Source organism: Pelophylax lessonae (genome assembly GCF_965119305.1).
Source record: "Pelophylax lessonae genome assembly, chromosome: 11".
Taxonomy (NCBI): Eukaryota; Metazoa; Chordata; class Amphibia; order Anura; family Ranidae; genus Pelophylax; species Pelophylax lessonae.
Window position 1 is genome coordinate 16,121,280 of NC_138778.1, and position 15,442 is coordinate 16,136,721.

At 46.7% G+C, this 15,442-nt stretch overlaps 1 protein-coding gene across 1 annotated transcript in view; it reads right to left on the minus strand.

Annotated features, from left to right (window-relative positions):
• Positions 1–15,442, minus strand: part of BAHCC1 (BAH domain and coiled-coil containing 1) — a 187,559-nt gene that overhangs the window by 60,324 nt on the left and 111,793 nt on the right. Inside the window, exons 8-11 of the mRNA XM_082272320.1 lie at positions 14,440–14,598; positions 11,502–11,692; positions 11,044–11,416; positions 3,910–4,782 (exon numbers count right to left, since the gene is read on the minus strand). Coding sequence (XP_082128446.1) covers positions 3,910–4,782; positions 11,044–11,416; positions 11,502–11,692; positions 14,440–14,598 — 1,596 coding nt within the window. The remainder of the gene's footprint in view (positions 1–3,909; positions 4,783–11,043; positions 11,417–11,501; positions 11,693–14,439; positions 14,599–15,442) is intronic.

The following is a 15,442-nucleotide window of genomic DNA, read 5'->3' on the forward strand; positions in this document are numbered from 1 at the left end:
GAGGGGAGAAAACAAATGCTCCGTCACATCTAAGAATTGGTAAGCTGCAATAAAATAAAATGTTTGCTCTAAGCATTAGGCCCCATTCACACTTGTGCGACTTGGGACCATAAGTTGCAGGGGAGTTTGCACACCACGTTTTCCAATAAGTGCTGATCACATCTATGCGACTTAAAGATGCAGCAATTTTAAAGTAGTTCCTGCACTACTTTGGTCCAACTTTCATGCGACATCAGGGCCATAGACTTCAATGTAAACCCTTCGAAAATCACACCTGAATGATATACATGAGACTTGTGAGCGTCTCAGTCACTCGGTCAGGGCCAGTTCTAGACCATTTTGCCCCCTAGGCAAGACCAGCTACTTGCACCCCCCCCCCAACAAAAAAAATAAATAACTGTACACAGTGCCCCCTTTTCTGTACATAATGCCCCCCTTTCTGTATACACTGTCCCCTTTAATCCTACACCCCCCTTTAACCCTACACCCCCCCCTTCATATACACACTGCCCCCCTTCATATACAAAGTGCCCCCCTCCACCGGGGATGAGAAGGTGACAGGAGAGGAATGTCTCACTGGCCATGGCTGCGCCCTAGGTGGTAGTGCACCCTAGGCGGCCGGTCCTGCACTCAAAGCCAAAGTCGCACTTGACCAAAGTCACACTGTAAAGTTGCAATGGAAAGCACATGATTTTGAAGTCGCACAAGTGTGAATGGAGCCTTAGATTCAGTTCACTGTCTGAGGGATCCCCCTCCACCCCCATGTGACTTGGCCGGACCCAAACAGCCACATCACAGACCTGGGGGGGGGGCTCTGGGGTTTCACCACTCGCTCTCACACTGATCAAAAGCTTTGTGGTTCCCACCAGAAAGCAACAGGGAGACCGCTTCCATCTGCGTCTGCCCCACCCCCACAAGACCATATGCTACACTTGACAGATCTTTGGCCTTGAGGCAGGCCCCCCTCTTAAAGTGTAAGAAACATAAAAACTAATATATATATATATATATATATATATATATATATATATATATATATACATACATACATACATACTATATATTGTTTCATCCAATTTGTGTAAATACTCATTCATTCTCATTCATTTCCTTGATGCCGGTGTCTACAATTCATGCTGGTCTCAATATCTACCTTTTGTAGCAACCCTTTTGGATGCACCGAGATCAGAGAGTGTAAGTGATGAGGAACGAACAGCCCAAAATGAAAGAACACATCCCTGGCATTCCTCTAGACAAGCATGTTGGTCACTGAATGCTGCAGAATCAAAGTGTTACTAAACCCAGGAGCCTTCATTCACTATATCTTCTCTCCCACAGTACACAGAACATGGAAATGTAATTGTTTTAGTAAATATAAATGGCTAAATACCTTTTCTCATCAGCAGTATATAGCAGTCTTGTGACTTCTATCAGTGTCAGGTTTAAACTTGCAGGAGGAGCTTTCATTCTCTCTGACAGTCCTATTCTGACTGTCTCTGACTGTCCGATTGGCCCTGTGCTGATCACATGCACCCTCCCGAAAAATAACACACCCTCTAGCAAAACACACCAAACTGAGCATGTGCACAATAACTCCAAGGCGCTGTTCTATTGGATTGGGGACAGTAAAAGAAGTGGAGGATCAGAGAAGACAGGACCAAACAGCCTTTTTGCACAATGCAGAAAATGAACCCTTTAGTGTAAAACACTTCTAAAAAGGGACAACCCCCCCCCCCCCCCCCCCGCACTGGCAGCACCACTCGGTCGCCAGGCACACAGGACCCCACCAGACTCAGAATCCACATAATCAGGCACCTGCAGCCACCAGGGGAATCTGCACTACACAAGCAGCAATCAGGGAGCTAAATGATACAGGAGTCAGCACCAGGGGATGAGGAGGGGCTCCCACCACCGAAATCACCACCCACAGGGCTCCACTGTCATGGCCGCTGCTATTTCCAATAGCATTTCCATGTCCTGCGGTCTGAGGAGACCAAGATACATTTTTTTGGTTCAGATCAGTGCTTTAAGTGGGCCGGTATGCACTGGTACTCAGTACCGCCACTTCCAAATATGGCTCGAGCATACCGCCACCTCTCCGTGCGCCTTATTTGGACATCTGCGCCCTCAATTGCCCCCCCCCCCCCAAGAATATTTCCCCCTCCAGAGCAAGACCAGTCACCACCAGTGAGTTCCCCTGCTCCGGAGTCCCAGCCCAGGCCAGGGGGGTGCTCTGTGGGGACCCTGATGTGGGGTGGGGGGGGGCGACAAAATGTATAGGCTATAATAGAGTACCGGCACCTCTTTTGGGCCACTTAAAGCACTGGTTCAGATGGTGTCAAGCGTGTGTGGTGGCAACCAGATAAGGAGTACAAAGACTACAGTCAAGCATGGTGGTGGGAGTGTCATGGTCTGGGGCTGCATGAGTGCTGCCGGCACTGGGGAGCTACAGTTCATTGAGGGAACCATGAATGCCAACATGTACTGTGACATACTGAAGCAGAGCATGATCCCCTCCCTTCGGAGACTGGGCCACAGGGCAGTATTCCAACATGATAACGAACCCAAACACAACTCCAAGACGACCACTGCCTTGGTAAAGAAGCTACGGGAGACCCGGGCGAGCCGGGGAAGGTGGCGGGGGGGGGGGGGGGATGGTTGCTGTACATCTCCTCCCGCTCCTTGCAATGACAGCTGAGCAGCTTATCAGCCGCATCGGTTGTCATTACAATACAGCCGCGACCGCCGGCTATGGACGCCGGTACCGGGGCAATGCCTCTAGCAGCAGGTATCACTCCCGTACAGCACTTTCCAAAATATCAGCAATATCGGGAATATCGGTCACCTTGGTGGCTGATTGCGATATATCGGGGAAAGTGCAGATCGGCTGGTTTTAACCCTTAACCACTCCATCCAAAAGAAAAAGGCTCCACAAAGACTTTGATGACCTATTTATTCTATAGCCCTGGGGTAATGCATTTTTCCACCATTTGCTGTGAATGGAGCCTAAAATGCATTAGTAATTGACTTCTGGCCTTCCACAGTTGTAGCGGCTCCTCTTCTGGACTGAAATGGCTCTCTGATTTCACTGCACACTGTGAGCTTCTCTCAATGTGCATTACAAGCTGCAGCAAGTCACATGGAGCCCTCTATTTCCTGGATGGAGGACAACTAGCATCATCTTGTACTTTCCTCCCAAATCTGCCCCTGACCCTTTCATTTGTCGGATTCAGGCCCACCTCTTTTCATTCATTGGATTCCAGTTTCTTCAATCATGGAGGCTCAGCCTGTGGGTGTAATCATGCAAATGCAGCCTGCCCATGCTTATATTTGCATAACTCCTCCCAAGAGCCAGCCTACTGTTTGCATCGGGGCAGAGGGCTCCTGAAAGAGTACTGAAGCAGGGTGCTGTAATGTTTTCTGGAAGCCATGTACATCACCGCTGCCAGCCCCTCCTACCAGCCAAAATCTGCTTATGTTGCATAGAGCAGTGGTCCTCAACTCCGGTCCTCTGGCCCACTAACAGGCCAGGTTTTAAGTATTACCTTGGGGAGATGCAGACTAGAATACTGCAATCACTGAGCAGCAAATGAGATCACCTGTAATGTAATTTAGTTATCTTGCAAACCTGGCCTGTTAGTGGGCCCCGAGGACCAGGGTTGAGGACCACTGACATAGAGAAACACAGAGACCCAGTGATGACATCACAGGGTCTACAACAAGGCATGACATGAATATGGCACGCGGGTGACAGTGGAAAGGACAAACCAGGGAAGACAAAATAAATAACCCTTTCCCACAGGATCTAAAGCTGGAAAATAGACATTTTTGGTGTTTGATCCAATTTAACATTTCCTAGCCGCTGTGTAAGTAGCATGCAAAATTATTTAAAAAGCTGGGGGGTCTTACCTTTCGTATCTTTCGTCTGGTCCTGTAGAGCCAGGTCTGCGAGCTCGCTGAGAAGAGCAATCCCATGGATCCCTGAGCTGGAAGGTGAGGATGATGTTTGGGTCGGAAGGAAGGAGCCCTTGTCCTCCCCGGAGGGAAGATCCCCCAGGGAGATACTGGCCGCTATGAGGGTTTCCAGGCTGTAGAGGGCCTCCCGGTGGTCGGTGACCTCTGGTGAACAAGGTGCAGAAGATGTTAAAAGCTCCTCCTCTTCCACCTGAGGTTCTGCTGCCTCCAAATGTTCCGCCACATCCTGCAACAAAGCCTGATCTACCTCATCCTGCTTCACCTCCTCCTCCTCTTCCACAGTAATGGGGGTAGCAATGGGGGCAGCAATGGGGGTAGCAATAGGGGCAGCAATGGGGGCAGCAATGGGGGCAGCAGGTGAACCCTCCGAAATATTTGGCAACTGTTCCACCGACACGTCCTGAAAGCCACAACCATCGCCAGGCCCCCTCGCCTCCTCCACCAAGGTGTTTTCAGGTTCTGCTTCTTCCTCCGCCTTTACGTCCTCCTTCGGATGGTCCAGGCTCTCGCCAACGGCGGCTTCACCGCAGTCCGGGGACTTTGGGGCTTCTTGGCTACATAACTCGCTCAGGTCCGTCTCCCCTAAACGAGGCAGCTCTTCGCTGGCCTCCAGCGGGTCCTCCACGGCGGGGGTGCTGCAGGGGGATTTTTTAGAGGGTGTAAACGTCCTGGATTGCTCGGGTTCCGCCGCCGTGGATGCCGTTTGCATAGTTTCGGTGTCAGCCGGGTCTGCGGAGTGCACGTGGTGGGGAGACGGAGAGGTATAGGACTGGACGACATCTGGATAGGTGTATCCAGGAGGCAGATCTGCAGGAAAAAAAAGGAAGTGAATAAAATTCTTTTAAGAATAAATTTAATTTTTTTTACATTTTTTATTTTATTTTTTATCATTTATTTTAGGCCCATTAAAGTTGGACAACAAAACTTTATCTAAATATTTTCCTCAATAGCCACAAAATAATGTAATTCTACTTTGTGTGCACCAATTGCCTTTATAAACCCAGATATTACCCTGTGAAGAAAGCAGAGCTGTGGGAGGGGTTCCAACAAGCTCCACCCGCTACAGAAAAGTACAAGAGTGGGAGGAGAGAAGACTAGTTACCCTGCACAATAGAGTAGAGCTGTGGGAGGGGCACAGCAGGCTCCACCTACCAGAGAAAACTACAGGAAGTGGTGGAAACAAGACCAGTAACCTTGCACAAGGAGAGAGAGCAGAATGTGGGTGGGGTCCAGCAGACTCCACCCACTACAGAAAACTACAGGAGGGGGGCGAAAACTAGACCAGTTCCTCTGCACAAGGAGAGAGGCCAGTAGCGTGTGGTCTTTATTACAGGAAGTCTCAACACTGGATTACTGCACAGATCTGGAAAAAAAATACATGAAGCTCACCAAGATTCAAGGAGAAGACACAGGACTCATTTGTGCTGGACCTTGAGCTCAGTTTTAAAATGCATCTATAGCCTGATTTTTTTTTTTTCCGGCTGAATGTGTCCCCTTTGCCAAGACTTCCCTTCACTTCCTGTCTTGGAGACGCAACAGGAAGTGAAAAAAAAAATCTTTCTGAAGCTAGAGTTTCTCTCGCAGATGTCCCCTATTAGATTCCCCCTCCAATCTTGGTATTATACATTATGACCATGCAAACATTTTGGTATAACAGAACGATGTTTCAGGGACCCGGGTGGGGGGTGACCCCATTTTCAAGATGCTCTGCCGTCTTTATTTTACAAAATTTTAATTTTCAGTTAAACTGGAGTTAAGAAAACTCTAAAAAAAAGTTTCTTAGAAGAAGATATTTATAACGCCATTATTTTATTGAGATAGGGGCAGGGAGGAGGTAGAAACCGGTGATCTGCCCCAGTCAAGTACATGTGCACAAATTTCAATTGTGTTTAAAGCTACAAGCAGGTTAGGAAAAGAGAAAAAAAAAAAAATCTCAGTCAAGTCAATGGGAGCTGCTCCCCTGCCTGGCATCAGACCTACCTATGCCAATGGAGGAGTTGGTCATGTACACCCAATTTGTAGGAGAGCTCAATTTCGGAGAGGAACTAATTATAGTATTTGGCTAATTAGTGGATAACTAGTGATTTAAACACCTGCAGAGGCCTATCAGAAAATGCTAGTTTTCTGGCTGTCATTGGTTTCAAAACTTTCAGTCATTGACCCAAAACCAAAGACTTGACCGCTGTAATTATGTCCCAGGGTCAGCGGCTTGGAAGACACCAAAGACATTGATTGCCATATCATTTTTGGATGGAGGCCAGGGTTGGCAGCCTAGGCATCTGAGCCAGGGTTTCCTTTTCTCTAATATGAAGGCAAAAGGTCTATCTCAGAACCATGCAGCGTTCTACACCACAGCAAGGGCAACTCCCTGACCAGGGAGGGAACAAGAGAGGGAGTTGGTCACCTACACATAATTTCTAAGGGCATTCAATACTGGGGAGGAGCTAAAAGGTTTAAATTGGCCAATTTCGGTGATTTTTAGCAACTGCACAAGCCTATCAAATATGCAAATTTCCTGGCGGTCATTAGCGTCAATGTAATCAGTTGCAGAACCTTTACTGCTGCAAATATATCTCGGGGTCAATAGCTTGGAGGACACCAAAGCAATAGATTAGCCAAAGCCATAGGCATGGCATTCTCAGAGGTCAGGGTTGGCAGCCTAGGCATCTTTTAGCGAGGGTTTCCATTTTCATGACTACGAAGGCCCAAGGTCTGTCTCAGAACCATCAAGCATTCTCCACCGTGACTGGACCACCGCCTTGACCAGGCAACAAGCATGCAATTCCTGGTGGGGGGGGGGGGGGGGCTGTAACACGGGAAGGACAGACAATGAGGAATGCAGTTGACGAAAAGAGAAGAATGATAAAAGGAGAGCAGAACTGTGGAAGCCTTAGATAAATGAACTGAAGACTGCATGAAAGGGAGGGCAAGTGATTGAAGATGGGGGAAGATGGATGGACAGAAGGGGGCTGGATGGATTAGACAAGTTGTGAAGATGGATGCCGGCTGCGGGATTCATTACCCTGGCTGTTTTCTGGGTGTTTATGCAGTTGACACAGACTAAGGAGCGGGAAATAAATGGCATCTCGCTCTTTCGTAAAAAGCTCTGAAGGTGCCCCGCATTGCCAGCAACCCCCCCCCCCCCCCATCCACCCGTCGTCAGAGGGTTATTAATGGCCTTCTTCCACCCTCTTGACAGCATGGCCAAATGAAGAGCATATCTGTCCTCGGGCCCCATGCAAGGACTGCTCAAGGAGACCACGGTGACTTATAACCTTGGGCGCCAACAGCACAAACAAGTAAAAGATCTTGTTGTTGCCCATAGTAACCAATCCAAAAACTGCTCTCCATGTAGCCAGTGAAGTTCAGGACGATTGACGGTAGATGTTAAAAGTTCTATCTTCTTCCACACTCTTCTCAGCATGGCCAAAATTAAGAGCATTTCTATCCTTGGGGCCCAGACCCTGTGCAAGGACTACTCAAGGACACTACTCAAGGACACTACTCAAGGACAATGCGTTGACTTAAAACCTTGGGCTCCCACAAAGGGAAAGATCCCTTGTTGTTGTTCATAGCAACCAATCCAAAAACTGCTCTCCGTGTTCCCAGGAGTGCAGGACAATTGATGGTAGACATTCAAGTACTATCTTTTTCCACCCTCTTGTCACCATCGCCAAACAGAGCATACCTGTCCTCAGGCCATCCCTAGGGCAAGGACTGCTCAAGCAGACAACATTGGCTTAGAACCTGGGATGCCAACAGTACCCACAAGGGAGAGCTCCTTTGTCACCTATATCAACCAAGGGAAAAATGATTTTCCATGTTTCCAGTGGTTTACAGGATCATTGATGATATATGTTAATAGTCCTATCTTATTCCACCCTAACATGGCCAAATCAGGAGCATATCTGTCCTTGGGGCCTAGCCCCATGCTTGGAATACTCAAAGACATCTCGATGACTGCAAACATTGGGGGCTCAAACAAGGGAACGATCCCTTGTTGTTGCCAATAGTAACCAATCCAAAAACTGCTGTGTTTCCAGTGGGGTACAGAACCTCCTGGCCAAATGAAGAGAATATCCATCCTTGGGTCTAGCCCTGTGCAAGGCCTGCTTATGAAGGCCAGGTTGACTTCTAACACCACTAATGAGGGAAAGGTCCCCTGTTGTCACCCATAGCAACCAATCCAAAAGCTGCTCTTCAAACCTCCAATGGAGTAACGGACCGTTGACGACAGACGTTGAAGTCCAATCTTTTTGTTGGTCAGATCTACAAAAACCATGTCAGTGGTTGAGCTAATCTAACTGTGGCTAGTTTCTTAAGGGCATTAGGTTCTAAATGACCTTTGGGTTTCACAAATTGACCACGATGGGCAATTTACCATTGCATTATAGAAATGTAAAGACAGCAGATGCAGCGTTTTAAACAGGGGAACCTCTAAATGAAGTTCATGGATAGAGTCCATAGATGGGTACTCTGGCTCCGATGTCCTCCAGACAAGTGAGCCGGCAACTCCAAATCCATATAGAAAATGTATTCCTTATATGAAGAGAGTATACAAGAAGGCCATGTTTCGGCAAACCATTTCTTGCTTCAGGCATGTGGCCCAATGTGAAAGAAAGCTTTCGCTGGCCATTTAAGATTTTTGGTGTTGGACTAGGAATGTGAATAAGGTACTCTCATTGGTTACTAGAGGCAACCAGACCAGATTTTGTTGGCCATATAAGAGCTCTCGGTGTTAGATTAGGACTGTGAATGAGGTACTCACTGGTTGCTAGAAGCAAGATCATCTGGTTGCTTTGGGCCCTCAGACTTCTGCTAGAAGCAATATCATCTGGTTGCTTTGGGCCCTCAGGGTGCTGTTGCCCCTAGTAACCCTTCATGTAACATCGGAAACAAAAATATGAGAATCTAATTGGTTGCTATGGGCAGCAAGAAGCTCTCTGGCCTTCAATGCTTATGTATAAAAGCCCATTCTACCCAGGGTCCATTCTCTTATAAGGGAAAGTCCAGTTCTGTGATCCTAGTCCAATACAGTGTGGCCACAGCCGCCAAAATAACCCTGAAAAACACCCAGTCATGCCGTTTCCCAGAATACGGATGGCGGGACTGTGAAAGTCTAATTTTAACTCCATAAGCGTTTGATGGAGCTAGAAAGCGGCTGCAATGATTCAGCCGCGAGCTGGCAGGACCTACAGAGAAACCGAACAGATTTCCAAGCATACGCGGAGAGGAGACGTGGTGACAAATTGGCCTTGCGGCATGCAAATATGTTTTTAATTTAAAAGGCAATCAATAGCACTGTGCAATCCGTTTAATGGGATGGCGGGTTCTTGCCCCACCCTCCCCCCTCCCGGCTCGCCTGTGAAGTTTTTTTTTTTTTTTTTCGTTTTTGAAGCCACTGTTAACCACTTTACTGCAGAAGGCTACAAATTAGTCTTCAGCCGCGCAGCCAAGGAGCCGTTCACATCTTTCCAGTAACAGATTCTATTTTATACCGCTAACTCTACAAATCAGGAGAACTGAGGGCTTTGTCCGACCTGAGTCCATAAATGGAATGAGTATAGCCAACATTTGACTGTTCGAGATGGGAATACACTATTTAAGTAGTTACATGTGGCAGACCCCTCTTCAAACAGCCTGATTGGCGTGGCTGGTATCAGATACGGGATTAAACAGTTACACAGCCCTGCCTTCTCCAATGGAGGTTAAAAGGCTGAGGGTCTGTATATCACAGCCCCTGGAAACAGATGGAAAGTCTGAAAAACATAGCCCCTCAGTCTATTAACCTCCAAAAAGGGGAGAGGGCTGTGTAAAAGTCTAAACCCTTATCCAATACCAGCCACACTGGGACTGGCTGTTAGAAGAGGGGCCTGCCATGTGTAACTACACAAGCAAATAATGAAGCACTGTACAAGCATACATAGGATTAAAGACTTTTTATTTCTATCCATAGACGGTTAAGTGAGTTACAGCCCCTTAGCCAATTAACCTCTACTGGAGGGATGAGGGCTGTGTAAAAGTCCAAACCCTTATCTGAAATCTTAAATCATTAAAATGGGATGTGGGCTGTGTAAAAGTCCAAACCCTTATCTGAAATCTTAAATCAATCACACTGAGGCAGGCTGTTGGAAGAGGGGCCTGCCACATGTAACTACTTAAATAATGAAGTAATAATGAAGCAATGTTCTGCAGGCCCCTCTTCTAACACCCAACCTCAGGGTGGCCGATATTAGATAAGGGTTTAGACTTTTACACAGCCCTCACCCTGGAGGTTATTAGGCTGAAGGACTGTAAATCACAAACAATTTTTGTACAGAGGCAAAAAGTCTTTGACTATGTATGTATGGGTGCTTAATTATTTAAGTAGTTGCTCTTGGCAAGCCCCTCTTCTAACAGCTAGTAGCTGATTTTAGGCAGGGGGGCTGTACATGATTGTTGAACAGCCCCTGGATAGAGATGAAGTCTTTGACTTTGTGCTCATACATTGCCCCATTATTTCTTTAAGTAGTTACTTATGGTAGGGCCTATCTTCTAACAGCCAGTCACAGTGGAGCCGATATCAGATAAGGGTTTAGCCATTAACACAGCCCTCCCCTCTCCAATGTAGGTTACTAGGCTGTACATTACTGAACAGTCCCTGTGTTAGAGATGTAAAGTCTTTAACTCTATGTAAACTTGTACAGTGCCTTATTTCTAGCACACCCCTCTTCTATCAGCCAGTTTTGGTGTAGCTGATATCAGATAAGGGCTTATAATTTTACATAACCACCATTGTTGAGGTGAGGGCTAACAGGCTGAGAGGCTGTACATTACTGAACAGTCCCTGTAAAGAGATGTATGCTCATATAGGGCTTCATTTCTTCTTTTGGTAGCTACTCGTGGCTCTTCTAACAGTCATACTTGGTGTGACTGATATCAGATAAGGGCTTAGACTTTCAAACAGCCAGTTCACAGTAAGGACCACCAGAGTCTCCCACCTTACCCTGCCCAATCCACAATTCAATAAATCCTTTTGGCCTGATTTATGCTTTATTAGCCCCAACATGTAAAATAATGGGTACCTACCTGGTTCCAGTGATTTGGGAAAGTCTCTGGGGGGTTGCCCCTCTCCCCTCCTGTCCTCTCCCTCTTTCCCTTTGGAGCTTTGAACGGGCACAGGACTGACAGCTGGAGAGCTGGGCACCAAGGCGGAGCTGCCGTCTGGGCAGGCCGGTAAAGTGCATTGGGCCAGTGGCCGGGGCGTCGGGCATTTGGACGGAGGCCGTATGATGGGCGAGTGGGAGCAAGGGGACAGCTTGGGCGGAGCCGGTGCAGAAGGGGGTGGCAGTAGCAGGCTGGGTGGAGTCTTTGAAGCGTTTAAGGCGTCTGCTTTACTGTGCGGTTTCACTGCCTTTTCCGGGGGGTCTTCCGTTTCTTGTAGGTGGTCCTCAGGCTTCCGCTAAGTGGAAACAAGAACAGAAGTTGGAACAGTCTCCCATCAACTCAAACAGGACTCAAGTCATGACCCTCACAACCTGACCTACCTGGAGGTGGGTTTGCCTCTGAAGCTCTAAAGCCTGCGCTGCCCTCTGTTGTTGCAGGGCGTACAGCTCCTGTTGCCTTAAAAACTGCGATCGGGAGTAGACCGGGAGCTGTCCGGGGTGCTGGAGGTGTGAGGTGGGTGCTCGGCCAGGGTACATAGGCGGCCATAGAGATGCCTGATCCATGACATCAGCTGGGAACAACCAAATGCAAAGAAATATAAAAAAAAAAAAGTCACTTGGAGACACAATACATCCCTATCTTTCATTTCATTTTTTAATTTAATGAAAACTTTCCTGCAGACTACTTGTATTAAAATTGGACACTTTTTGTTTTAAACAAAATTAGCTTATTTTAGACAACCCAAGGATTGCTTTTTTAGTGGCCCCCACACCTCTAGTAATAGAAGCTGACAATGCAAAAATTAAAACCATTAAAAATAATAGTATTATAAATAATAATAACACTCATCCCTCAACCTCACCAAGTCAAGGGTGAAACCACCTGGGACTTTTCCTATGTTGTCCATACACAGCTCAAATCTTAAAATCAAAGGAGCCATGTGGAAAATTCTTGGCCAAACATTGACTGCAGACAATAAGACGAACTCGGGTGGATCCAGGAAAAGCTGAGGAGACCGAATGCCTTGAGAAGTCCCTCCCATGCGGTACTAGAGTGGCTCCTAGCGAGATCCTCAGCTGTCCCAGGACCCAGCAATGTCACCCGCAACCAGTGGCGGCTGGTGCTCCATGGGGCGGGGAAGGGTTGGCCGCAGACAGACCACACCATACACTCCCCCCCCCGGACCACACCAGCTCACACGCCATACCACCCCCCACCATCACCAGCTCACTCACCCTGTACTGACGAGGAGGGGCAGGCAAGCAGGGGCAGCGGCGGCTTCTCCCGGCAGCGGCGGCTTCCCCTGCGTCTCCTCCCGCCTCCTCCTCAGCCAATAGCATGGCCTCTCCTTTCAGTCAATCAGGAAACGGGTGTCAGGGCCCGCTTCCTGATTGGCCAGAGGGAGAATCAGTGTGGCAATAGCGAATATTTTTTGAAGCCTATTAGAGCCTCTGGCTCTAATCACATGCTACAAAAAAAAAAAAAAAATCCCATTGGAATCCATGCGTCCGGCGCCTTGCATGTAGATTAATGGATGGACTGCAACTGCCCTCAACTATAGATTCTAGAAGCGGAGGTGTGAAAGTAACTATTTTTTGTACATTTTCCTCCTTTGTGTTTTTTTTTTTCTTTTAATGGAAATTTCAAAAAAGTCATAAAAAAAATTTCAATTTTAACACAAATGTTAAAAAGTTAAAAAGGGACAAATTGTTTGTTGTCCCTACTGCTTAGAAGTGATCATTAACCATGCATTACTGGGTCTCTTTTTGTCCCTACTGCTTAGAAGTGATCATTAACCATGCATTACTGCCCTTTATGTTCCTACTGCTTGAAAGTGAACATTGCCACATTTTTTTTTTTTTTTTTAACACAAGTAAAAAAAAAGGATCTACATTTGTGTGAATTATCCTTTGGAACAGAAATAAACATACAAATGAAAAATGAGTTTATATTAAAGTGCATCTAAACCCAAAAATGTAATAAATTGCAGCTTACCAGTCCTTCGATGTGTTGGCTGCATTAGTTCTCTTTTTTTTTCAGGCTATGAACGTATTTAGCAAGTATCTGTTGATCCTGCCAGAAATGTAGAAAAGACGGCATACACAATACGATTGATTTACTAAAACTGGAGTGTGCAAAACCAGGTGCAGTTTTGCACAGAAACCAATCCGCTTCCTTTTTTTGTGCCAAAGCTTAGGCTCGCTTTTACAGTGCCCTGTAGGAAAATCATGGTAAAAACGCATGTGAGTTTTTTTTAACCATGATTTTACTGTTTCAGATGCATTTCTGGTGCATTTTTGGGCTGCCTACACCTGTGAAAAATGGACAGGTGACTCAAAAATGCACCAAAAACAAATCGCGGGTGCGTTTTTACTGCGATTTCCATTCATTTCAATGAGAAGCTGCATTTTTAGTACGATTTTCAAAACCGCATCAAAGATGCAGCATGCTGGACTTTCCAAAACGCACCGCACCCACAGTGCAGTGGTGTGGAAAGATCCCATAGGATTCAAAGGGAGACTTTTTTCTTGCACAGTAAAAACGTATCAGTGCGAAAGGGCCCTAACTGAACAAGCTGAAGTTAGCAGCTGATTGGCTACCATGCATAGGTGTGCGCAGCCTATTGAATTAGGGTGTGCACCCCAAAGCTCAAAACACACACGCCTTTCTCTGCAGCCTCAGCTTCACTGGACAGTGAATGAATGGGAAGTGCTCCGTGCTGAGCACGGCTTCCTGTTCTTTAACAAAGCATAGTAAACCTAGCTGTGTTCACAATATTCATTTGGAAAAGGAAGGCGCTAGTAAACATTACATATTTACTAGCCCCTTTCCCCACTCTCCATCCTGCAGGGTAGTGATTAGGGTGTGCCCAGGCACACCTGGCACACCCCCTGCGCACGCCTATGCTACCATGCACAGCTGCACCAGATTTTGCACTCCCTAGCTTTAGTAAATCAATCCTTTTGTCTATGCTGTAAACTACGGGTCCCATCAATCCACCGTGTGATGGAGAACAACAAAGGCAGACCAGTTTGCAGTCCAACCATGGCTCCCTTCATATAGACATGGGGAAAGAAGTGTAGCCACAAAGAATAAGGGAGTGTTTACTTTGCAGGATCACCAGGTAAAAACTGAAAACAAAAGCGTGAAAAAAAAAAAAAAAAAAGATGAATGCAGCCACCACATCCAAGGACCAGTAAGCAGCAATATATTATACAGTATTTTGGGTTTAAATAGACTTTCATAGAAAATGCACACTCGCCAAAAAACACGATACATACACTTAAAGAAGAATGATAAAAAGGTGCTGCCACTTACCAAGGGAGTGCGGAGCAGGATGGGGAGAGGGCTCTGGAGGTAGTATTACCAGCTGGGCGGGAGGTTCTTGCGATAGGGGGAACACTGGTTGCATGGCACTAGACATGGAAGGGGGGAATCCAGGGGGCAGATTCTGGTGCAGAGCAGGGTGACTAATACCTGGGGGGGTACATCAATTACAGTTTCAAAATACTAGGACTACAAATACTATTTACAGCCCTTGTAAACCAAGAGCGGAGAACGATGTTCAACAAAATCAACAGCAAGGAGCTATGGAGCCAAACTGGTATTCTTTAAAGGGGCAGTGCAGGAAGTCTATGGTGCTGAGGATGAATGATGTGGGCAGAGCTATGTACGCTTCCCAGCAATGTTTCTAAAATGTGTTCATAGATTTCTATGCCTGCCAGTCAATGGCTTTATTTCCCACCAGCTCCATCATGGACAATGATACAGGGTAACAGAAGCAAGGTGTAGGATTAGGAGGCTACAGAGACACAATGAAGCTGGTGGGTGGGGCATAGAATCCAGCCAATAGAAGAGAGGAGTAGGGGATGAGTAAAATACAGCATATTAACTATGCCAAGGGTCCCCATTTACTATAGATAAAATCATGGCTTCAAATTGCACATTCTGCACAATTAATCCCTTTAAAGAGGACCTTTCCCTTTGCAGTCATTTCAATGATGTCAGGATGAGTTGGATTAAGCAGAAAGTGAAAGTTAACCTGTACTTCATTTTAAACATTAAAAGTAAAAGTCCTTCCTAGGAGCCGAGCACCATAAAATGCTCACAATTACTAATATTAGCCTTCTAGGTGCCCCTCCTAATTTAGTGTCACTTTGTTACTGGTTGGCCGGAGCTGGTGCAGTCCCATCAACTGCCACTATGCAGTCCAATGACCTGGCACTAATGGCCAGTAAAAGCAATCTCATTGGACTGAAAATGGCAAGTGGCACAGCTTGGTCACGATATCAGGGATAGTCAGGCTTCAGTAGAAAAAAAA